The sequence below is a fragment of the Cyanistes caeruleus genome, chromosome 18, assembly GCF_971803275.1.
Source record: "Cyanistes caeruleus chromosome 18, bCyaCae1.hap1.1, whole genome shotgun sequence".
Taxonomy (NCBI): domain Eukaryota; kingdom Metazoa; phylum Chordata; class Aves; order Passeriformes; family Paridae; genus Cyanistes; species Cyanistes caeruleus.
Genome location: NC_141718.1, coordinates 12,459,572 through 12,484,502, shown reverse-complemented (window position 1 = coordinate 12,484,502; position 24,931 = coordinate 12,459,572). Strand labels below are relative to the sequence as shown.

At 46.0% G+C, this 24,931-nt stretch overlaps 1 protein-coding gene across 11 annotated transcripts; it reads right to left on the bottom strand.

The window, feature by feature from the left end:
* Positions 1-24,891, bottom strand: HORMAD2 (HORMA domain containing 2). Of its 11 annotated transcripts, XM_086856607.1 has the most exons (15): positions 23,919-24,891; positions 23,618-23,858; positions 23,128-23,214; positions 21,698-21,775; positions 20,789-20,933; positions 19,182-19,245; positions 18,169-18,205; positions 16,881-16,901; positions 16,164-16,181; positions 14,811-14,878; positions 11,762-11,913; positions 10,934-11,187; positions 10,676-10,784; positions 9,279-9,343; positions 1-324 (listed from the first exon to the last, which is right to left on the bottom strand). In XM_086856607.1, exons 4-15 carry the CDS (start codon positions 21,740-21,742, stop codon positions 208-210), a joined length of 1,095 nt encoding a protein of 364 aa, XP_086712733.1. In that variant the 5' UTR covers positions 21,743-21,775; positions 23,128-23,214; positions 23,618-23,858; positions 23,919-24,891; the 3' UTR covers positions 1-207. The 11 variants fall into 11 exon arrangements, with proteins under 11 accessions (XP_086712733.1, XP_086712732.1, XP_086712730.1 ...); XM_086856606.1 differs by lacking the exon at positions 23,618-23,858 and having other exon boundaries at positions 24,033-24,220; XM_086856604.1 differs by lacking the exon at positions 23,618-23,858 and having other exon boundaries at positions 24,020-24,180.
* Between the last annotated feature and the right edge of the window lie 40 nt (positions 24,892-24,931).

Sequence of the window (24,931 nt, the reverse complement as noted above, 5' to 3'; positions counted from 1 at the left end):
TGTGGAATGATAAATCGTCAGCTTAAGAACATCAAACAAGTGCAGCAGGTTGACAATGCCATGACAGTTCTGGTGCTTGTTGTCTTTTGGCAATCCAGAGCTTCCACGAGACAAACATACAGAAATACACATGGGACAGGGAAGAGTTAAACCCTGCTCTGTAGTCAGATGACAATACAAACTCACACCTTCCAAACGTATTGTGTGTCAGAACGAACAGAATTTTCTGCCATTCAGAGGAAGCTCCTTTGGTTCACTGACCTTCCTTTTCTTCTCAGGTCCTATTACCTCTTCCTGGCTGAAGGCAAGGTTCAGGAGGTTTATCTGTAAGAACCATCAGAAACAGGGATCATTCTCAGAGGGCATGCTCCTGCAACATGAGTTTAAGAGTACAGCTTCCAAAAGTGCCATGTGTGTGCCTGGATCTTCTTGGCTTTGCTCATTGTGATCCTGTTCCCCAGAAAAGCAATTAGGCAAGGAATCAAAACTGGAGTGCTGGATGTAAGGGAATGTAAGAGTTGTGCAAGCAACAGGTTCAGCTTCAGGGACAGGGAATGGGTTTGGTGGCAAGGGAACAGGACCCACCTCCCCATCACTGACAGAAAATAGCAGGAGCAAGGAGATTTTTGAGGAATATAATAGCTGACAGGACATTTGTTTCTCCACCAGTCTCAGATATTCGTAACATATTAAAAAGAACAGGGTACTTAAGTCAAATTTGTGGTCACAGCCTTTCAGGAGAAGACACACAGTCCCTCTGTTTGTACCTCAGGGAATTCAGTGTGAGCTGGTCAATCTCGGGCTTCAAAACTACCTCTGAGTCTGTGAAAAATAACTAAGCTAAGCAAGCTTTTTTTCCAAAAGACTTAACTTCCCTCTAGAAAGACACAAACCTCTCCCAGAAATACTCTGAGCCTGCAAATCAAGAGGTTAAAAAGCACAGATAAAGATATGTGAGAATATAAGTGAGTCAATGGAACAGACACTTCAGACAGACCACAGGGAGATGGACAGCCAGGATGACAGCTGAAGTGTTGGCTGAGCCAGGGGACAAACTCACTTATCCTCCTTATCATGTCACATATTTGCTTTTCTACAATAATAATCCGGAGCTGCTGAGAGCAGCGTGTGTTGTCGCCCACCCAGAAGGGACAAAGCAGAGTCTGGCAATGTGGCCTCTCTCACTGGGGCTGAGGGGACACACCAAGCACGGAGCTTCTCCTCCAAAACAAAGTTCACTTGGATGACAGCGAGGTGAAAGGAGAGGGAAAGGAGTGCTAAGAGAATTCCTGCTCCCAGACAGGAGCACCTCCCTCTAGTGTCACTGCAAGGCACGAGGAACCCCGGAACTGCAGCAGGGGAAGCACAAGGGGTTAATAGAGATCCGTTCCAGAACACATCCCAGGGATGAGCACAAGGTCTCCAGATTACAAGATGTGGTCATTATAGAATTCCCCGCTCACGTCACCAAGGCTTGCTTTCCATCTGACCTTGGAATGTGGCTTCGGCAATCTCTGCATAGCAATGGGCTTTCTAATGTGTGAAATAGCTCTGATTAGGGATTAACAGCAAAATACTTTGAATCAGCCTCACTTCGCCTCTCAATCGTGTTTCAAATGGTTTTGCTTTCCTCCTCTTCATTATGAGCAATACAATGTTGCTTAATGCAAAAGTACAATTTCCTTTCCCTAAAAACAGAGAAAATAAGAACATGCCAAAGTGGGCTGGGCAGGTTCTCCCTCATCCTGCACAGTCAGGCTGACAGAGCTTTCCAAGGCTGCCCAAGGTGTGTTTGCTTGAGGACAGAGCCATAAGTGGCTCTGTGTTACAGCTCCCCACCTGATACTCAGCTGCTTCAACTGGCATTTTTGGCAGCTATTTACTTTCCTCTCCCTGGCATCGTTTTAACCTGTCGGCTTCTTTTTTTCTTTTCAAGTGAAGGGCCCAGAGGAGGAAACACTGCATCTAAAACCTGGGCAGTGCTAACACAGCTGCAGGGTTTGTACCCTGTCCTGCTGGCCACATAACAAAGCAGGGACACAATTCCCAGTTTCCCATTACCTGGATGGGGCAGCTCTCCCTCTGTTTTAGTTTAAAACTAGCTAGAGCTGGTGCTTTAATTTCCTCTACTGAGGAATGGATCTTCCACAGCCCAGAGAGCTACTCAGTGAAGGATTTATCACTTTGCTATTCCTCCAGAATTTCCTGGATGGATGGGATACTTGTGAGAGGGAGAAATAGCCACGATGAGCAGCTGCTTGCACTCCAGCTCCCCTCAGTTCTCCTGCCCTTTACCACAGGCAGCACGAGCACCTCACAGGAACCTGAGATGAGGAGTGAAAACATCCAAGGAAGCCATGGAGGGCTCTAGAGAAGCACCATTCACCCATGCAATGAATCAGATGTCAACAGTGAGAGGTATTTCACCCAAGCCAACACGTCCTGGCCTGTCCCTGCCCAAGCTCACGTAGGAGCTCGGAGCCAGGAACAGACCCCAAGTCCAACTTCAGCTCCCATCCTTAACCAAACACTCCGGCTTCTTCCCCAGAAAAGCTGCTCTAAAGGGGATTAAGTCAGCTCTGACGTGTGCTTATTTGACTTGAAGCAGAAAGTAAACCTCCTCAACGGTGTGAGAAGCAGGAAATCCCTCCCATTGATTAAACATACAATCAAAGCCTCCAGAAGTTCATTATTTCTAATTTTTCCTCATGTACTGGGATGCTTCACTTGAATAACTGATGTCAGAGCTTGGACTGTGAGAATGTTGCTCTTCCTCTTACACAGTCTCAGCCCCATGGATGAGCCAGGTGCTGTAAAAGCAGGTAGGACAAGGAGCAGCCCCTTGCACCCTCACCCTAAAAAGGGACCATGCAGACAGGTGGGACAAGAGCAAGCAGCAAAGGCAGCTCTGTGACCTCCTGACTCTGAGTCCAAGGCAGAGTTCAGGGTCTGGGTCACACCATGAACACACAGTGAGTTTGAATCTCCTGTTTTACTACGTGTAAAAAAGCATTATTTTGCCGCAGGAGTTTTCCTGTAGAACTACAGCTAACTTGTGAATCATACAAGTGTTACTAATTTCTGGCATAAAAACTCACAGGACAGCTGTGCGTTGTCTGGAGAAGATATCAGGCTAAAAATAGATTAGACTTAGATTAAAGCCTTCCCAAGGCAGACTGGTGGATAAAACAGAGTGAGCAGACCACAGCAGCATTGCTATTCTTAGATAGACACAATCAGGACCCAGAATTTGTGTTCTGTAGTTTGCAATCCCCAGTGTCCCCACATATTCCAGCCAAAAATTCCCAGCATAAATTGAAGAAAATTTACAGCTCTCCTGACGTGTTTTGCTTCCCAAGGCATCCTATGCAGAACAGCTAAAATTGCACAAGAGCATTCGGCTGTGTCCCTCTTTGTCCCTGGCCTGCCTCATGCTGGGGTTTGGCACTTGGCATATTTTATGCCCTCAGAAGAGTTTCCTTTGTCCAGGACACGGAGGGTTTTGTTTGGTACCTTGTAACTATCCCCACAAATTCAGAAGCACATGAATGTCAAAAGAAGTGCAGTTCCATCGAGCAAGCTGGAAGAATAAGGGAAGAATAAGATACAAGACTGAGCTGCTGAAATAAGGCAGAGTGACCCTCAGGTGTCAGGACAACACAGTTTGTACAGGGGACTCTCATCATCAGGGGTGTTAATCAGAGTGACTTGAGGCATCCTGTGATTTCAGCTGCAGCTACCACTGACTCAACAGCATACAAACTCCTGTCACTTCCAAAAATCAACCTGGTGAATCTTCAGATTGGTGCCCTAAGACCCAATTCCTGCCTGCTCACTGACAGCTGGCTGCTCTGTGCTCTGAAGCACAGCAAAAACCCAGGGTCACAGGACACATCAAAGTGTCAGTGAAAGGATGAGAGGAGATGGACACAAAATGAAACCACAGAATTGTAGATTCCCAGAATGGTTTGTGTTGGAAGGAATCTTAAAGCTCATCTCATTCCACTCTCCTGTCATGAGCAGGGACACTTTCCACTGGCCCAGGCTGCTCCATGCCCATCTAACCTGGCCTTGAACATTTCCAGGGAAATATAAGAAATTCTATTTAAACATTGGGATAAACTTTTTTTTTTTTTTTTTTACTGTGAGGGCAACCAAGTAGTGCTCAAAAGTCATCCAGGGAGGCTGTGGAGCCTCCTCCCTTGGAGATACTCACCACCTGAGAGGACAAGGTCCTGAGGAACGTTCTCCCTTTCCCTGTGCTCTGAGCAGGTTGGTTGGCCCTGCTGATGCTGGTGGCTGCACAGGGGTGGCTCCATGGTTAAACCCCAGCACTGGGCTCCCCTCAGTCTCCAGTGCTGTGGTCACACTGACGTCAGTGGAAACCACCCTGATTTCCATCTGTGCAGGAGGATCACACTGGTTAGTGTGAAAGCCAGGTGGAACAATGAAAGACCCTCAGTGTGGTGCTGCTGTGGAAAGCTGCCAAGAAACCACGCCAAGACATGGCTGACTATCACCAGTCCTCTTCCTTTTCCTCAGCTCTGATAAAACCTTTGGCATTCAGTGCCACTCTTTTGTCTCACGTTCCGTTCTGCATCTTGTGTGTCTTGTAGCTTTTAAAAGATCAATGAACAGATCTTTTCAGAGTACAAAAAAAAATGCTTCAAAAATTCCTATCAGAAGACAAAATTATCAATACCTCTCCTGTTAATCTCCTCCAGGGCCCTCAAGCCACTTAATCCTGTCAACTTCCATGATGGACATTCTCTTTGCTGGATCACAATCACTTCCCAGAATTCTGATTCCAACTCTGCAACTGAGGGGAAAAAGACAATGGACACTCCTTCTGCCTACTAGGCTGCTACCCAGCAGCCTCTCATGGGATATTAGATGTGTCCAACCTTAATTTATGTGGATTTCTCCAGAGGGTCTGGCTGCTAGAATGCACAGAATGAACACATGGAATGGCAGCCAGCACGGAAGCGCCACGTCTTCCCACAGATGTCCCTGGGGGAGCTGCCAGGGAATCTGAGGGTGCAAAGGTTAAATCTCCCTGGATCTGTGGGGTGACAGGCCTCACCTCTGCATGCAGAGATCACTAGGAAACTGTTTCCTGCACGCTAGACAGGGATAACTCATGGAAGGGATGAATGGCCCCAAGATACAGCTAAGGATCTGACGTGAACTGAGAGAAGCCAGGAATTTCCTGACCTCCCTGTCTCACTCCTCCCAGTATGGCCTGAGCTCACAGGAAGGAGAGGCAAGCTCATCTCTGAATCTTTCTTCATTGCTTGGGTCTGTGCAGCTTCAGCTGGTTTGGAGGAGAAAATGTTCTGGGAACTTCTCATCAGATACAGCTCTCTTGATAGACAGACAGAGATAAACCTTGCTGCTTTTTTTTCCTCTTCTGCAAAAGTTCAAGATAATGACATTGCCACAGAAAAATGCTTTTCTATTGCTCTGCACATGGCAGGTTTCATCCTTCAACTGCCTTCTGTCATGGCACTTCTGAACATGGTTTGCCTGGGAAAAATCAGACAACAAAGGTCTTGATCTCCAAGCTGTTGTTCTGCAGTTGAACACACTTGTGCTGATCTTTACTGCCAAAAGAAGCTTGTACAACACTGCAGCTCAGCAGGGCACAGGAGCTGTGGAATGGTTTGGGATGGAAGGGATCTTAAAGCTCATCTCACTCTACCCCTGCCATGGCAGGGACATCTCCCACCATCCCAGGCTGCTCCAAGCCCCAATGTCCAGCCTGGCCTTGGGCACTGCCAGGGATCCAGGGGCAGCCCCAGCTGCTCTGAGCACCCTGTGCCAGGGCCTGCCCACCCTGCCAGGGAACAATTCCTGCCCAATATCCCATCCATCCCTGCCCTCTGGCAGTGGGAGCCATTCCCTGTGTCCTGTCCCTCCATCCCTTGTCCCCAGTCCCTCTGCAGCTCTCCTGGAGCCCCTCTGGGCACAGGATGGGGCTCTGAGTTCTCCATCAGGTACCTGACAATGATCCCTGGCACACCAGATAGGTGTTACTGCATCATTCATAAAACTGTCCACACAGCCCCTTGGAGAAAGAGCACAAAGCCAGGTAGCCAAGTTCTTCTGCACAAGGAGCAGCAGCTGGAGGCCAGACAGACTGTCCTCTGAGGCCTAAAGCAGCCCTGATTCACAACACTTAGGTATGAACCTCTCCCCAGACAGTTGCAGACAGAATCTCTCTTCCCAGTTGCAGACAGCTCCTGTCAGGAGAGCTGATCCACATGGCAGGAGCCTGCCTACAGCAGCCAGTGAATCCCAGAGCAGAATCCCTGAGCCATCCCTGATCCCACTGGGATGCCCACACAATGCCAAATGTCAACACGCTGCCTCATGTCCCACAGCAGTCTAGAAGCATGGCCAGCCCAGCAGCAGCAGCGTCTGGCAGCAGCTGATGAAGCCAGAAACTTGGGAGGCAGAGCTGCCTGGTGCTGTGCTGATACAGCCACACCATTCCCAGCCAAGGGCGAGCCAGGGCTCCCTGCACGGCTGCCTCTCTGTGCACCGAGTCTGTGCTCCAAGGACCACCCCAGAACTTCAGCCCACAGCTTCCTGATGGGAGATAAAAGCCTGCAGAGGCGTTCACATGGTCAGATTTTACTCATCTTCTAGTTCTGTTTCATTCCAAACTCATTCCACTGCAATATGTTTGCTTACATGAAGACAAAGCTGACCAAAATCAATTTTCAGGACAAGGACATTAAAGGATGTTCTTTATAAGAGGATAGAAGAGTTCTTTGAAGAACTCAGAAGTTATCCCAAGTTCAGTGCAGGACCTCATTCTTAGCAGCAGATTTCTGTAAGTTAAACTAATGGGCAGCAAGTCTCTATTTCCCTCAACTCTTCACAGCTCCTAAAATGCCAGTGGAAAGAAGGAAGATGCACAAAGATAGCACAGGAGCACAAACTGATGCAATCAGAAGGCTCCTGAAACCAGGAGAGGTGATTTACATGCTGGTGCCTAACTCTGGATGATTAAGTGCAGAGATGCTCTGCTGGGAAAGGGCAATCTCTCATTTGATCCTGAGGATCATCAATCATGTGATGGTAGATAAGAAGCCAGTGGAGAACATGGAAATTTTTCCCCAACCTGCAAAGCCCTCTGTCAGAGACTCTCTGTGACCACTCCTAAAGGCCTGTTCCAGTTCTCACTGGGTAGGAAGAGCTGCTTCTCTTTTGGCAGATCCACATCCTTTGCCTGTCCCATGTCAATTAGACAAAAATAAGCCTTTAATACTTTCATTCCTGGTTTTTCTGAAGAGCTCTAGGTCAGCAAGATAATGACCAATAAACTCAATTCCAGTTTTTATTTTTGGTAACCAAGCAGTCAGAAGGATTCATTCCAGCTGAAGAGCAGAAATGTGCTCACCCACATTCCCAAAAGCAACTTGTGACTGTGGGTAACGGTTTTGAACTCAGAACTTCTTGAATATCAGATCCTTGTGCAGACAGAAATTTTCTGTGACACTCCAAATTGTTCTGGTTAGTTCAGAAAAATTTGGCATTCCCACTCCAACCCAAGAGCTGGAAAACTCTATTAATACTGTCTAGATGGCAACAAGGTGTTCACATTCACACCCCACCAGGTCTGCTCCTCCCCATCTCACCTACACCTGATCCTGTCAGAGAACACCTAACTCAAACTTCCCAGCCACTTCAACTTCTCCTCATTTTTTAGGACAAACTTCACCCACCAGCTTGGTTTTCTGATTCATATGGACTACACAATGGTCATTTGTTTTAACCACTTCCTTCAGAAAAGAAGGGAAAGTCCCTCTCATATGGAAAAGAGTGTCAAATTTTTATTAGTGCAGGCTTTACAGTGATGATTCTAACTACTGGCTTGACTTTGTTTTTCCCTAAACTGGGTGAAATATTAGCTAGCTTCTAAGCTATGAGGTTTTAAAAATAGCATCAAAGAATACATTAAGAAAAGAAACTCCCAGGGCTTGGGATTTTTTTTTAAAGTCTTTGGAAGCACATGATGGATAAAGTGATTCTTCCATTTTTCAGCAACTAATGCTGTTTCCACCACCTTCAGACACTCTCACTCCTGCTACCGAATTCTAATGAAATGCACATGCTGAGAGAGATGTCTGGTGCTCTGCTGGCCATCGTGACAGCCCCAAAAGAAGGTCAGAGCATGAATCAGTGGGGCAACCATGAGTTGCAAACAAAAAAGGCTCCTGTTTTCACAGACGACAGAATAAACAATGATTAGAAGGAAAGCGGAGGATGTGACATGGAAAAAAAAATGTGGTTAAAGTTTGAAAAATACCAGCCTAGGCACAGAAGTTCACTTCTAAGATCCAGAGTCAAGGCAAATACCTCGTAGATGCCTTTAGAATGACAGGCTGAGTTGCAGTCTGCAGTTGCTGTCTGGGTTAGACACTCTAGGATTCTTTTCAACAGAGGCGGGGAAAATTTTAGTAGCAATTTCCTACTCTCATTAGCTTATCCTGTAAAGATGCAGTTTCTGACCATTCAAGCTCACATGATTCTCAGCTAATTTGAATGGTAGGAGGATCAAGAGGCAAGTCTGGTGGTATTCAGAGATTTGCCATGTCACTGAACAAACCTTTGCATATGCCCGTGAGTTTGGGCTCTGATGGTGACTCAGGGTTTGGCTGGGCAGCCTTCAGGGTGAGATTAAATTTTTACTTGTCTAAAACAACCTACCTGGTCTATACTAATTCTTTGGGTTGCCCAAACAACCATCAAGAAAGAGATCAGTGCCTCCAGGTTATAATTCTTTCTACCCCAGAGGGGTAGCCAAAAAGGGATAGGATTCATTAGGTACCTGTGACTCACATGTAAAGAAAGTCTGGAAGCAAGAGGGGAGAAGTGAAGACCATATTAGGCAAAGAATACACCCTTCAAACCTAAAATAGGGTGGTGATTTCAGACCCTTAATCCAAAACCACCCACAGGTAAACCAGCCTGGCTGGGACAGAGATAGGCTTAGTCTGGGTGTGTTACTCACAGGTACCAGCTCCAGAGAACAGCATCAAATTTTGGTACTGGGTGGAGGAAATAAACTGATTGTGGAAAGCTTCTTCCTAAATGCCTCCAGTTTATGTTTACATCCCTCTGCTACTCTGTAGCAGCTATATATTGTGACCCTGCACAATAAATCCACTAATGTTAGTGAATTTTGTGTCATCTTTGATGATGCAATGATCCATGGCAGTGAATTCCCCTGTGCCTGGAGTATCTCAGAACCAATAAAGCTTCCTCACCTGCTGACATGCCCTTGAGCAAGGCATCCTGTCCGTCTTCTTTATTGCCCTCTTATTCTTCCTACCTGCAACCCAAAGAGCAAAGCAAAATTAGCTGCAAAATGCTTAATTAAAAAAAAAAAAATAAAAAAAATCTGGAAGCCTGACTAAACCACTGAAGCAAAAATCTCATGATATTGTGTAAGCTTTGCTCTCAGACACTGCCAGCAGTGGCAGTTTATTCCTAGAAAGAGATTTCAGCATAAAGTGTCAAATGAACATAAGCTTGCAGCAGCTCTGTCAATTATAATCTCCCTTTTAACCTGTATCTAAGAAAACAAAGCTTATGTCTAGACATGCCATAAGTGAGGGATGGGGAAAGGAGGGGAGATCTCCCCTGGTTAATATTTATTAACTTTCAGACAGTTTCGATAAAATTTGAGGGGGTGTCCGGAGTGCCACAGTTTCATGAGATCAGGCAACTGTTTAGAGGAGGAGGATCCTGTTAAAATCCCCAGAGCAACAGAAGTGGCAGGATGAGTTAATTCCTTATTAGTCATCAGAGAATCGGCAGGAGAAAGACCTGCAAAGGTGATTTCACCGGCAGGGAAGCGGCTTCATCCTAGTGCCTGGCAATCCCAGGAATGCTATTTACTATTTTGTCACTAGATGGTATTGTTCCACAAGCTATATCCCAGAGCCTCGAAGGTCAAACACAGCATGGTATAGCAGAGGCTGGGTTGGTTTTAGGCACAGAAAAGGCTTTTTTTCTCATGTGTTTTCATGTATGTTTTCCTACATGGAAGTTATTAGCAAAAGTCAAACTGTAACAGCTAAAGGAAAAGAGCTCTGTTGAACAAGGAGATAATGTAACTTGGTTTTGATGATCTCTGCATTTCCTTTGTATCTCAGAAAAACTGCTGAGATAAAGAGGTACAAAGATACTGATACAAAATTAAATGTTTCTGTTAACAAACCAAGCATAATCAACGGGCCCTTTGTTACAGCTCAGTCTTTCACAAAGTTCAAACACCCTGACAAACTCTGCTCATCCGAAACCTAAATATTAGAGAATCACATAATCATGGAATAGGTTGGATGGGAAGGGATCTTAAAACCAATCCAGTTCTACCCCCTCCCATGGGCAGGGACAGCTTCCACTGTCCCAGGCTGCTCCAAGCCTTATCCAACCTGGCCTTGGGCACTGCCAGGGATCCAGGGGCAGCCCCAGCTGCTCTGGGCACCCTGTGCCAGGGCCTGCCCACCCTGCCAGGGAAAAAATTTTTCCTCTAATATCTCAAAAAACCTACTGTTATTCACAACACTGAAAGACCTTACCCAGGACATTATGTGGAATACATTTTGCTGGGATACAATCAGGAGCAGAAGCTCCTTCAGTTTTGAAACTGGGCATTTACCTGTATCTTTAAGGCAAAAAGAAGATGCTTCTGTTTTCCTGCCTGGATGGGTGTCACTTCTGTCCCCTTCATGCTCATTGGAATCTGCTCTGACAGGGCAAGGGTGATTCTGTAAAGCGAAAGACATTTTGTCTAGATAATATAACCTAAAAAATACACCCAGGTGGTAAATCCATAAAGAAAACGCTTCTTTTAAGGAGGTTTTTGCTAGATAAACTCTATTCCTTCAGTGAGAATCAAAGAGAGCTATTTCTATACCTTTGTGCTCTCCTCCTCCTCCTCTTCCTCGCAGTCTAGCCCTTGGTGGGAGATCTCAGTAGGGCCATTCTTCTGGATCAGGTTGCTGTCAGCCTTCCTCACCCTCTTCTTCTCAGTTATCACTTTGACTTTCATGAGGTGGAAGTCAGTGGAGACTGAGCCCAGTCTCAGGTGGACAGGATCCCCAGCAAACAAGAAGTCACCAAGGTTGCCATCTTCCATGAAGCCAGGGGGCTGGTAATCCTTGGGTGTGACTGCACAGGGAGAGGAAACCCCATGAGGTCAGGAAAACCAAGCTCCATCTCTCCTTAGTCTGATTTAGAAAGAACAGTTATGAACCAGCTTCAAGTAACATTGATTACAAAAACTATTCCATGTTTTGGGGTCTTTTAGGAGGAAGGGACAGAATACAAAGGGTAAAATGAGCTGAGCAAATGTTATCAGGGAGCTCAAAGAAAAAAATTCTTCAGGATGCTGAGATACCATTAAAGTGCTGGAGCAAAACCTGCCATTCCTTGTTCCTTAAAGAAACAAACTCAAAAAACCCCAAAACCCCAGGGAAGAAGGATTTCTCCCTTTCACACCGCATAGTTGTACTTCTTATATGGGTTTCAATCCTTTCCTCAAAACATCTGCCATCTCTGTGCATCAGAAAGATTTACTGTGTTACACCATTTCTCTGTGCTATCAGCCAACAGCTTCTTCCTCTCACCTTCTCTACGCTTTATTTTATTCATAATATTCCATGAATATGATTTATTCATGATACTCCATTATTAGAGAGAATGATGGAATTCTTCCCTAAGGCACATACTGCTGTCCACCTACCATTGTTGTAGTAGAGGAGTTTCATGCTCAGGGTGATGTCATTGGGCAGAGGCCCGAGGTCCTGCATGAGCACGTACAGGCTCCGGAGCAGGAACCTGCTGGCCTGCTTGACATCCTTGCCGCACAGCCCTGCCACAAACTCCCTGTGGTTGCTACAATTGGAAGAATAATGGATTTGTTATCCTCAGTCATGAATATTCACGATCCAATTACACACACAGAGTACCCACTGACTTGTCTGAAACCACCAGTGAAAAAGCTACAATGTCTTTATGTAATTTCCAGATAAACAGGGAAGTGAAACAGGCTCCAGGGATGGGGTGGCATCCGCAGAACACCCGCTCCAAACTCAGAGGCCTGGCATTTACATTTGAACAGACTTTGGAGCTGGGGCAACCATTATACAAATGTCATGACTCACTTGTTTGAACATGATTAAATTGGATCAAAGGACCATAAAACAAGTGCCTTTCACCTAAGCAATTTCAGGAACGAGAGGAATGAGTTGAGGATCCCATCTAAAGCCGATTCATCACAGGGGTTATTTTCAAGTCCATTCTGCAGTTTTTGAAGAGAAGTGAATTGCGTGTTCTCACTTAATTCCATGTAAGATAAAGCAGCTCAGAGGCACATTTTTCAGCAGTGACGAAGGGGCATTCCTCTCACCTCCTTCACCCATTCAAATGTCAGCTGGCTGCTCCAAGCCAGCAGTCGAGAGACCCATGGGTGACATGAGTGGGATGAATGGCACTCTAGAGGAGCTTGCTTCTCTTTAATTAAAACTGAGGTAGATGAGATGAGCAACTCAGAGCAGCCAGTTAATTTCAGACAGAGCAGATGAATCACTGTGTGAGTAAGAGATCTGAACTTCCCTAACTTTCAAGGAGAAGGGGTCATAAAGATGTGTAGCTCCTTCATTATGTCTTTGGAAGACCCCTGACACTACACATAGGCTGGAGGGTGCCCAACAAAATCAGCCCAAGTTGCATCAAAAGTAGTAAAAAAGTAACTCAAGAATATCCCAGAGTAAACCTGACTGACTGAACCTCAGAAATAAACAAATTAAGACAAATTCCTCCTTCCAGTTGAACTTCTTTGGGTCATGAAAACTGGGTGGCTGTGGAACAGCTTGACTTCCCAAGGTATGGAATCACAGCATCATTTAGGGCTGGAAAAGCCCTCTAAGATCATGAAGCCCAAACTCTGTGGTGTTAGATGTGCATTGTGGCCTTTGATTAAATCCTGCATGTTCAGAAATGCACAGTGAGAGGAAAATGCTGGCAGTGCCTAAGGTAGAATATGCATCACCTTTACAAACTGTGGGATTAGCAGGTCAGAAATGGCAAAAGGAATGTCCATAGGAATTAACAAGTCAAGCACTACTTCAGTATGGAAATAACATTGAGATTTTCATGCAGGAGGGAGGCAAAAAGCAGAAGATAAGGAACTGAACCTTGGAAGGGGTAGGATCTGTGGCAAGAAGTTTGCCCAAAGTTCATCTAAAATAAGGCAAGGACCATTCAGGAGAAAGTTTCCCCTTACCCTTTGGATGTGATGCTGCAGCCCCACAAAACATCTCTCCCAGAGCGATTAACTCCGAGTTTGCACAGGACAACAACTGCTGCAGGTGTAAAAGGCAGTGTTATCAGCTGAAGGAGCTGACAGCAAAGATGACACAATTCCCTGATCTGTGCCAGAACTCTGGATTATTAAAGATGGCAGGGACATGCATGAGCCTGCCACAGCACTGCCAATCCCTGAGGAAACAGAGCCCAGGAATTCAATGCCACAGGCACTGGAGCCTCAGAGCACATTCAAACATGACAGGAAGATGGCTTGGCTTCTCCCTGTATGACACAATGGACACCCTAACTTCATATGGGCACTGTTCTTATTTCTAGGAATTAATGAGCAGTGCTGATTAAAACACCAAAGTACTCAAGGGCTATCATCTTTCAAATTCCAGATCTCCTCCTCCCCTCAGTGTGAGGACAAGGGACAGCAGCTTTAAAGTAGAAATGGAGGGCACAGCCAAAAGGTCATTCCAGAGGTAATTCAGATTTGCCCAAAAGAAAATAATTTTGCCTTATGGTACAAATTATTTGGATGTGTTTAGAGAAAGAGCAGCTAAGGGCACACTCCAGGAGTTCTGGGGAGGAGCTTCCTGAGGAACACACAAGACAGTAGAGCTTTCTTGCTGTCCAGGCAAGTTCCAAGATCCCTCTTTCACCAGTGGCAACTGCAGAACAAACTAAAAAAAGGTTAATTATTTTCCTTTGCTTTAGTTATAGCCAACGGCTTTTGATAGTATTTATTTGAAGCTCCACAGGATTACAGCCTACTAAACACAGCTTTAAATATCTAACAGAGAGTGCCAAAAAGAGGCAAAAAGCTGCTACTTCCTGCCACATGTTTTGCACCATTAGCTCAGGCATCCTAAGTGAAAGTTCTCTCAGGTCACCCACACAGGGCTGCTCAAGCAGAACACACGTATGCAAATGCTCAAGGGAAAAAAATCCTGGGCACAGGATCATGGTGGAAGGGCTCAAACATGAGCAAGCTTCATTTGAAAGCAAGAGGCTGTCTGGTGGAAGTGTTGAGAGCTGAGACAGCAGCAAGCTCAACAACTGGGCTGGTTTCTGCATCACCTCCCAGATGAGGCACCACTTCTGTCAACTGTCCTTGGCTCAGGTGTACTTTGGGGGCCTCATGGTGCTATGAAAGAGCATTTCACTTCATCCTCCAAGCAGTTCATACCCTGTAAGGTGAATATCCTCAACTCTGACGGTATTTACAGCTGCTTAATGACTTGGACCTGCTCAAACCACAGAATCACAGGATGGTTTGGGTTGGCATGACCTTGAAGTTCATCTTGCTCCACCCCCTGCCATGGGCACAGACACCTTCCACGAAACCAGGTTCCTCCACCCAACCTGGCTTGGACAATTCCAGGGATGGGGAGTCTACAACCTCTCTGGGCAATCAGCTTCTTAATGCTTCAAAAATACAGTTTTTAGTGTAACCCTGAGAAATCAGCCCAAATCCTTACCTGCAGATGTCCATCTGGGGCACCTTCTTTTTGTACTTGAATTTGAATTGATACATTTCAGTGACTGTCTAGAGATGTAACAAGAGAGGAGAAGCAGAAATGGATCACTTTCACAAACAAGATGTATCCTGAACTTGGAGAGTCTTTTCACACTCTCTGCCAGAGCATAGCATTAATTTAGTGACATGCTGACAATTCTAACTCTATTGTTGCTTGCACAAGCTTTGGCAAATTCTCTTAGCAGCCACATCTTACCTGGCACTGAACAAATCACAACAAAATTACAAACTTCCTGCCTCCTCCTTCCACTTCCTCTGTGAGCTTGGCTCTCCAACTTCAGTCTCTAGCAAGGCTCCAGGGCTGGCCAATCCTGCCAGTGTCCCTTGCTATAGGAAAACTGGGAAGCTGCACAGGTGACCAGTGTCACAAGGAAGCCTGGCCCCATGCTCTGTATGGGGACAACGGCCTGGAGGACTCTTCCCACAGGAAAATCCAAACAATATTGCACTGGAAAAAGTTGCTGAATTTCACTGGTCTTGGAGTCTTTTTGAGGTAGACAAAAATAGTGGATGATTTTCCATTTAAAAGAATTAGAGAATAAAACAATAAGGAAGAACAGACAGCTTCCCCCCAAGAGAAAGGGTCTATTGTACACCAATTCCATGCCTATAATTCACTTTTTCCAGAGACAATGAGGTTGATTAGTAGAAGCTCAGCTGAGCTCTTAACTCTGAGCCTTCCTTGCAAATCCCAGCCTTGGCATGGCTCAGCTCCTGCTCTGTCTCCAAACTCTGAGGGGCCATGCTGCAGAACTGCAAACAGGTTCAGGTGCAAAAGGTCTGAAGCTGTTCTCTGATCTCCAGCATGGATGCAGAGCCTCACTCCTGGATCACACCTCCCAGATGAAACCAAACAGAAACACAACAGGGAACACTGAGAGGCCAAGGACAGGCATTATCCAACACACCCATCCAGGTCTGAAGGGATTCCTGACTTCTGTCCTACACCCCTGCACGACAAACCAGCTCTTTTCATCAGGGCTGTTAAAAAGGTGGTTTGCAAATGAGTAATGTTGAACTTCCCATTTTTTCTCTTTGGGAAACTAAAACAAAACTGTGAACATGCCCATTAGTTGCCTGCTAACATGTCTGCCTGAGGCCCTGGTGGGCCCTCAGCCGGGTGTTTGATCACAATGCAGCTCACTGAGCTGGCACTCGGGAGTGAAGGCACAGGAACAGAAATGGGGTCACCAAGGAGCTATGTCAGGGTAGGACTTAAGCCTCCACTCCACTCTGAATACAAATGTACTCACCCATGCCTTCAGCTGCCTTAAAGATTAATTAAGACTCTTACCTCAGGATTGGTGTAAATCTGTTACAAGAAAGCACAGTGAGGGCATTCTCCCTGAGAATACTTGAACCAGTGACTAACAAGGATATTTTCAGTTTACAGCAGAGACTGTGCTATCTTTAGTGTGGTATCAGAGAAAGGAATGGCTGGGAAAGAGCTTCCTCTATCAGCAATCCATACTTACCACTTCAAAGTCAGGTAGAAGACACTCATGTGTGCAATATTGGAGGAATAAGGTTAGTTCCTATTCCAACTCTCACAGGCAGCTATTGATGCCTGGGATTTAACTGCTCAGATGATGCATAGAGTAGATGGTGAGCAAAGCTCCTGGTGCTTTGCAAGGGGCTGGGGCCAACAACTGCCTACGGAACCACCAGTGTGTGGTTTCTCCAGGATCAGATTAATAAGGAGGACTCTTCTGCAGGGGGAAAAGGAGAGCACATGGCAGCTTCCATGACAGGAATCACATGCAAGTGCCTCTCAGAGTTTAAGGACACAAATAAGGCCTCAGTCAAAAGTCTGACATGCTGAGAAAAAAACATTCCCATGCAGCCTTGAACTCCACATTTACTGTATCTAAGAAAGGTCACAGCTCTATTAAAAATCACAAACATTTTGGCTTCTCCTAAAAAAGGCATAACTGGGTTGACACAACCTTGACTCTGTATCTCTTTCAAGCAGGGGATGGGAGAGAAAACCACTTTGTATTCATTTACTTACTGCAAGGACAGCCACGTGTAGCTAAGGAGGGAAAATCAAAACAAAACACAAAATCAACATCTAACCTTAGTGGGCAAGTAAAAGCAAGTCCTATCAAACCCCGACTGCCTACACAGGGAGAAGAAATAGATACACGCAACAAACCAGGAGTTAAAACCCTTTTTGCAGATTCTTCCCAACACAGCATCAGCAACACCTAGTGGCCAGTTTGCCTGGCTTGATTCACAGTTTCCCAAAAAAAACAACTCCATGCTCAGTAATCTCCCTTGGGACTCCTTGCAAACAAATCCCCAAATACTAAATTAAATCTCTTTACAAGAGCACCCATCCCTACTGAAGGTTAATATTTGCTTTCTGCTAGGAAATTCCCCAAAGGTATTTAATTTATGCTCTATCAAGGAGTTGCATATGGGACTGCCCTTAAAAACAATCTTAAAACATGCATTAAATCCCTCAGTTTTTCCTTAATCCTTGTCAAACAATTAATTTATGTCTCTCATAAATAACAAAGGGCTAAATACCCCCTAGAGCTGTCAGTGAGCACTAAACTATGTTCACAACATTGTTAATTATCTCGTGCACACTGACAGCTGTACTGATGTCTGAGAATCACTCAGATAATCAGTGCCAGAACGACCAGTGCTCCACCTGGTTTGGAGGAGCTGGGCTGGTGAACAGTGCTGACACAGAGGACAGCAACTGGTGCTTTTTCCTGTGTAGGGCAGTTTTTATGCGAGAATCAGCAAGGAATATGAGCACTCACTAGGTGGTTTTGTCCTGCAAGCAGTTACATACCTTATTTGGTGAATTAAGGGGAAAAAAGAAAGGGACAAATTCTGAGCCTGAGAGAAAAGCCCGGAGGGTTAGAGAAGATGAGATGAAGGGGAAAGATCAGGGAAAAGGAGATGAAGGGTAGCAGAAGCACAGAACTCTCCCAAAGAAACAAAAACAGGCAGGAGATCCAGATCTCAGCTCTGTCTGGCAGGGTATCTATCAGACATAAGAGAACACAAATGCAGAGCACTGAATTAAGGGAAATCCATTGCAGGCTGAAAATTGGTTCCCACACCATGGACAGGAGAGCCCAGAGAAAGTGGACAGGATTTGAGCTCAAGGCATAAAATCCCAAATCTCATACTCAGGGCAGGGTCTTTCCCCTGTCCCACAGCTGTAGAGGTTATTGTGTGCATTAAAGATCACAAGAGAAATACAGCAGGAATGGAAGGATAGTTTTGTCCTTTATGAAGAAATAGGACTCTCCATTAAAAAGTGAAAAAAACCCACGTACATACTGCTTCTCCAAAGCATCAAAACAACCTTGAATCCTGCCAGGGAAAAAAAACATGTTAATACTAACCAGCAACATTTATCTCCTGATCTGTAAACACACTCATTAGATGTGGGTTAAAGGGCATTTTTTCTGGAATTAGGACAACACAAGTATCAACATTTGGGGCTTGTGAAGTCCTTTTCAGGTCAGAGCTAAAGGCAGCATCCTCCTTTCTGCATCTGTGCATTGTTTATACTTCTGGGGCATTATCCTGTCAGCCCAGAGCCTGCTTGAATCCTGACAAAGACAAGGATTGGAGGCCAAAGGCTCTGAGTGTGTCCCTGCTCAGTGCTCTGTTCCAGTTCCCCAGCCAGAGCTCTGATGGCTCTTTTCCCATCAGCCTTGTACAGAGCTCGGCTCAATCTGAACATGTCTGGTCTTGTAAATCTTTGTTATCTGATGCCGAATTTACAGCAATGGATTTTCTCAAAGTAGTAAATATTTGAAACAGAAATGGCCATATCTTTGACTCCAGATGCTCTTGGAGTCAAAGGATGTGCAGTAAAGTATCTCTTTAGCACATCAGGGACAGTTTTGCTGCTTGTTGGGAACATGCCAACTGTGAAATACATCCTGAAGAAAACTGTGGGGTTCTTAGAGAGGGAGACAAAATACTGTACATACTGAAAAACAAGTGCAAGAATCCCTATCAAAGTGAAACCAGAAAAGACTTAACACAACAGAAAGGATCTCATGACAGTCTTCACCCTCTCTCTGCCCCTCTGCTGCTCCATGTGCTCTGGGGCCTGACCATGATCTCACTGCAGCAAACATTTCCACAGACCTTGAACTCACATGATCTCTGTCACTAATTCTGTCCCATTTACACGGGGACCAAGCACCCCCAGCTGCAGTGGGAGCTCCCCTGGCACCAGGGCACAATGTTTTCCAGTTCAGGAAGAAGAAGAATGCAGGGGCAGATGTCTCCTACTCAGCACAATCTTGTCTTGGTTTCACTGTTACTCACTTACCACTTGACTATCTGCAGTGATCCCAGACAGCTTTTATCTTCTCGGAGAATTTTTAGACAGAGGTCTGCAAAACCAGATTTAGCACATAGTTACAATCCTTATCACAGCTCCTGGGCAAACACTGAAACTAAGCCAGTCCATCCTCCCTTTTTTTGATACAAGCTTTATCTGAAGGTCCCTCTTGAGTGGAAATGCTGGGTTTCCACTGAATCCCAGCTGGGCTGACACAAGCTTATTGCTGGGTTTGCAAATATTGCTCTCCTCAGAAGCCCTGGGCTCCCCAAGAAGGGATGGAAACACCAGCAGCTTCATCCTTTCTTCCCTCATCTTCTCCACTCCATCCTCAACCATTCCCTAACACCTTCCCTTCTGCATTCAGACTTCACCAACATCCATGTGAAGTGATGTCCCAATGACTGTGCTCACAATAAACTTCCTGTGAAGCTTTTCCACACAGCCCCTTCTACCTTGTGCTTCCAGGCATTCAGAATGGCAAAAGGCACACCTGTCCTACAGGTGAAAAGGGGCTTTATAACACCTTAGGACGCAACCAAGGGGCCCTTGAAGATGTGAGCAGGCCAGATGTTAAGAACCCTCACAAAAAAGGCACTAGACAGACCCGACATTGACCAATGGCTTTTCGGGCTTAGGGGATCAAGAACCAATTTGGGATTTCTGTGCCCTCAACCAAATCTACAAAGTACATGTGAACATGTTTCAGGGCACCTAATGCCATAAGGGACAACACGGAAATGGACTGGAATGCATGGACACATTTCACACTTTGATCATAAAGATGTTCACGAACCAAAGCACCACTAATTCTTGGGATCGTGTGACAAGAGTTTGGTTCTGAAAGTCCTTTTCTTTCCTTAAAAAGTCTGATTCCCAAAGCACATATGAGATAGTTTTCATGGAAAAACAACCCAAATCCCAACAATGAAATTGTTTCAAACTGAAGGAGGGATGATTTAGATTAGATGCAAGTAAGGTTTTTACAATGAAGGTGGTAGAACACTGGAACAGGTTGCCCAGAGAGAAGGCAGATGCTCCATTCCTGGAAATATTCAGGGTCAGGTTGGATGGGGCTTGGAGCAACCTGGTCTACTAGAAGGTATCCCTGCCCATGGCAAGGGGTTGGATTTGCTGGTCTTTAAGAGGTCCCATCCAACCCAAACCATTCTACAATTCTATGAAAACTGAGAAATCTAATTTCAGCCTCCCAATGAAAACTAAAAATGTGAACTTCATGGGTTCAAAGGTCCAAAAGAAAATAAAACATTCCAATAAGAGTAAATTTTTAAAACTTCCTGAGTTTAAAGTCACTCTCCTGGCTCTGAGACCTTATTCATGGGGCTGGAAATGCTAAGGAATTATTCTAAACCAAGAGAACACCACCAGAGAAGCCAGGAGCTCAAGGTTGTCTGCCGTGCCCTCTGTCAGAAGTTCTGTCTGCACCCAGACTCGAGAAGATTTGAGAATTGGTAGCCAGCTCCCAACCCAAAGTGAACTCACACACATGCGCAGCCAGAAGGTAACACACAAGCAGACTATAGGTAAAATACAGTGAGCAGAAAGAAGCACTCAGCACAAACTGCAGGTGTTACCATCCAGATAGCGAGTGCAGTAGGAGCCCTCTGGGAACAGCCCCCTCATGTAGGTTATGCAGGACACAGAGATGGCCAGGAGCCTTTTCACCAGCACCAGGGACTGCTTCTCTGTGGTGATGCTCTCAGGGAACAGCACTGCTTCCTGGAAAAGTACGGCAAGGACAGAAATAGCACCTTCTTAACTATAACACAGATTATATTTAGAAACAAGTCTCAGCAGGTGGGAAGAGGGTAACTTAGAAATGTAATTTTAAGGTTTCTCTGGTGTTTAAGCTAGGCAAGGAAGACTTGTGTCTGAGGTGGGTGGATTAGATGATTTAGGGGTAGAGATCAATAGACTTGATGTAATTACTCAGATGCAGAGTGCACTGGTTGGATGTGCCCTCTCCTTTATCACATTCCCACCCTCTCCACTGCACCAATGCTGGCACCTAACAGACAGCCACCCCTGAAAAAAGGTGTGCAGTTTTAATTTGATGTCACACAAGCACCAGGCATGGTGTGGCAACCACTGCTGCACCAAAGGCTGCTGGTCTGAGCTCTGACAGCAGCCTAAGTTGCCAAAAGAGTGATTTTAACTCCAAGCTGTAAAATACCACCTGGAGCTACAGTAAATACGCACTGTGTGATGCCAACACGAACAATGCAGTGGACACTGCACTAAATTTAGTTCTTCTATTACTTTATTGCTGTTCTTCCTCCTCATAAAGCTCTGTGCACACCTAATGAGCCTGCATTTATTGAGTCAAATCATGTCAGAGCCCCACACTGCCTCTCACTGAATTGGAATTAATCCAACTAAGCACAGTGCAGACAACAAAAAGTGTTCCCACCTCTGCAGGCACAAGTGCCAGGTCCCAAACTGAGAGCTAAAATTGTCTGCATCACCATGTTTGAATTTTTTACCTTACAGGGCTTTTTCTTTTGCTTGAGTAGCTGTTGAGTAGCCATCCTGTGTTTCAAAAACCCACTTGTAACTAAACCCTGAAAAATAAAGAAGGTATGAGACACGCAGAAAACACAGTTACTGCTATTTCTCATCTATATTAAAATAAGAATGAGATTCCTCAGAGTTTGAAAGCTAATTGCCAGGCAGGACAGGTAAAGTAAAGCAAACCAAGGATACACCATGGCACTGAGCCTGCAGAGCATGAAAACTCCTGCTCACTGGTAAACGATCAATAGTATTTGAAATTCAGGGCCACAGCTGCACCTGGTGTCAGTTGGTGCCACTTCAGAATGCATTTCTCATATTCCAAACCACAAATGTTAATTCCTACAACCATTAGGAAGTGTGAAGGGGGAATGTGAAAGAACTGGAGGTCTGCCAGTAGCAGTTAATATTTTAGCAAGGGTAAGCAGGAAACGTGCTAACATCGGTCTTGGCTGGAATAAGGGAATGATTCTTCTGGGACACCTCGAAAGGTTAAAAAAAAAAAAGAAAAAAAAGAAGAGTCCAAATTGTTTCACTTAGACAAGCCTAGATTGAAGAGGAAAATACTCATTTTACCAGAATGGAGAGCTGATTGATACAGGCAATAACGCTGGATATTCCACGTTTCTCACTTGAGTGAGGTGCTTGATTTAGCACCACCTGACAATCCTGATTAAAAACTTCCATTAGCTGGAATTAACAAGGCCTGCGTTAACTGGTTTGAAAAATGACTTGCTGGGAGATCTCCACATCTCATTGTTAATGGGGGATATTAATGAAAGGAAACACCACAATCAGCTCCCAGAGGGATGCTGCCATGTCCACAGCCAGTTGACTTCCCCAGTAACAATTAAAGTAATAGCACAAACACTGCGGGGTGATTTAACTCCTGACCTAATGCAGCCTTTTATTAACTCAGCTGATCCAACCTTGTTCAGCATTTGCACCTTTTGTGCTTTTCTTTTTCCTCTGGAAGCCTCATTTCCATTTGCTGGCAGTCATTAAGACATGTTGATTGGAACATGGTGACAGCTTTTATGCTAAATTTAGTGCTTCATTTAGTAATGAGGACAGATTACAGCTATAAAAGTATATTTAAACAAATACACACCTGCAAAATTTTTAACATGTTAAATATTTTAGCAAAGTAGCTTTTTTTTTTTACCCAGGCAGTGTGAGGACTGGAATGCAATCAAAGCAGACAAAGGTGTTGTAATTACAACATGAGGTTATTAACTAAATAAAGCTGATTTAGGCGAGACAAAAACGTAAGAAAACACGTTTTATAAACCATACCACATTTATATTGATTTACTGAGGAGGAAACATCACCCAGACCAAGCTGAGCCATTATGGGCCAGCTGTTCAGGTACAAGGTACAACACTGGCATCAGTGTCTCACCGGGGCTGGAAGGTCACAAGTTGCTCTGGAACTCCAACGATTCCCCACTCTACAGCCACCTTGGCACTGAATATCAGCAAGTTAGAACTTAAAAGGGAAAAAAACAAATCTCAACCTCAGGAATCTGCTGCTCTCCGACACCCTCAGCCCTGCACCCCTCACTCTGCCCTTTGTGCTTGATGTTGGAAAGGTGAGGCACCACAGCCCTTAAAAAAATAGCCATGGCTCCAAAGATGGGTTTGGAAAACTCTTTTTTGGGGGAAGTTCCTGGGGGGGATTTATGAGTGGAAGCCCAGGCCAGGCCGGAGTCCACACGGGGCCGGGTCCTGCCCCTCACACGGCAGCATCGGGAGCAGCCCTTGAGACCCAAGGGGCGCGGCGGGGCCGAGGCGCGGGAGCCGCCAGGCGCTGAGGGAGCCCTGAGGCGCGAGGAACGGCCCAGAGGCAGACGGCGGTTCCCGTGGGGAACAGCAGGGGCTCCCTGAGGTACCTGGGGTCCCCTGAGGCGCTGGGGAGCGCTGTGAGGCACGGGCGGGTCCTCCTGAGGCACTGAGGGGTCCCTCAGGCGCTCCGGGCCCCCTGAGGCGCCGAAAGGAGCTCCCTAAGGAGCCCCTGAAGGACAGGAGTGTGTGTGTGTGTGAGGGGGGATCCTGAGATCCTCCTCAGGCGCGGGAGACCTGAGGGCGCTGAAGGCTCCCCTGAGGGCGCAGAGGGCTCCCTTGAGGGCTCCCCTGAGGGTTCCCCTGAGGGCGCTGAGGGCTCTCCTGGGGCGCTGAAGCTCCCCTGGGGACGCTGAGGGTTCCCCTGAGGGCGCTGAGGGCTCTCCTGGGGCGCTGGGGCTCCCCTGGGGGCGGACTTGACCTACCCCAGTCTGGCCAGGCGGTTTCCCTACCTACGCCACCCACCACGTCTCCGCGGGCTCCTTTGGCCACGGTCCCGCCGGACCCTCGGGCGTGGGCGGTGCTGAGGGCGGGCGGAGGCGGGGGCGGCCCAACCCTTGAGGCGGAGACTTGAACGCGCCCTGAGCCTGACCCTGCTCCTGGCTTGTCACCTGTCCCTGTTCCCACGGCTATGACTGCCCTTGCTCTGCCCCCGTCTCTGCCCTTGCTTCTGTGTCTGTTCCCTGCTGCCCTGTCCCAGGAAGTCGGACAGGATAAGGTCCTGCAAAAGTACGGCCATGGAAGGGGCTGTAGTGTGGAATCATTCCTGTCTAAAATCACTTTATAGTAAAGTACTGGGTTTATTAGCAGCATATAACCCCAAAGGAAGTGCAGTTTTAAGTTGCTCAAATCCACATTTTTAGAATACTTTGGTGCTCTTCTAGGGAAAGGGAGACTTACTCATGGTCCCAACTCAAAGGCATCAGGAACTTCACAAGGAGCAGAGTTATTTGGAGCCAGTGTCATAACCTAGGCAAGGAGGATGGCTTTGCTCTTTCACTAGTATCTTATTTATAGAATAATCTGCCTAAAGCAAATCTCCCCATCTCCAGGCAGTTTGTTACCCTTCAGATACAGAAACACATTTTTTCCTTTTCATCTCTACTCCAAGCAATTCAGGGGGTGCTGGTGAGAGCACACCTCTCCGTTTCCCAGTTCCCCCAGCTCTGGAAATGCCAGTCTGTCCAGTTATGATAATTTGCCCAGCTGATAGGGGAGAACACAGTGTTTCTTGATTACTTGTATTTTTCCAGGCCGTTTTCTGATCTCTTTCCAAAGACCTTTTCCCTAGTTCACTTAACAACAGCTGCTGGAAAGCTCCTCCCTGCGGGAGGAGAGAAGATCTCATTGGTTTTTCAATAGTA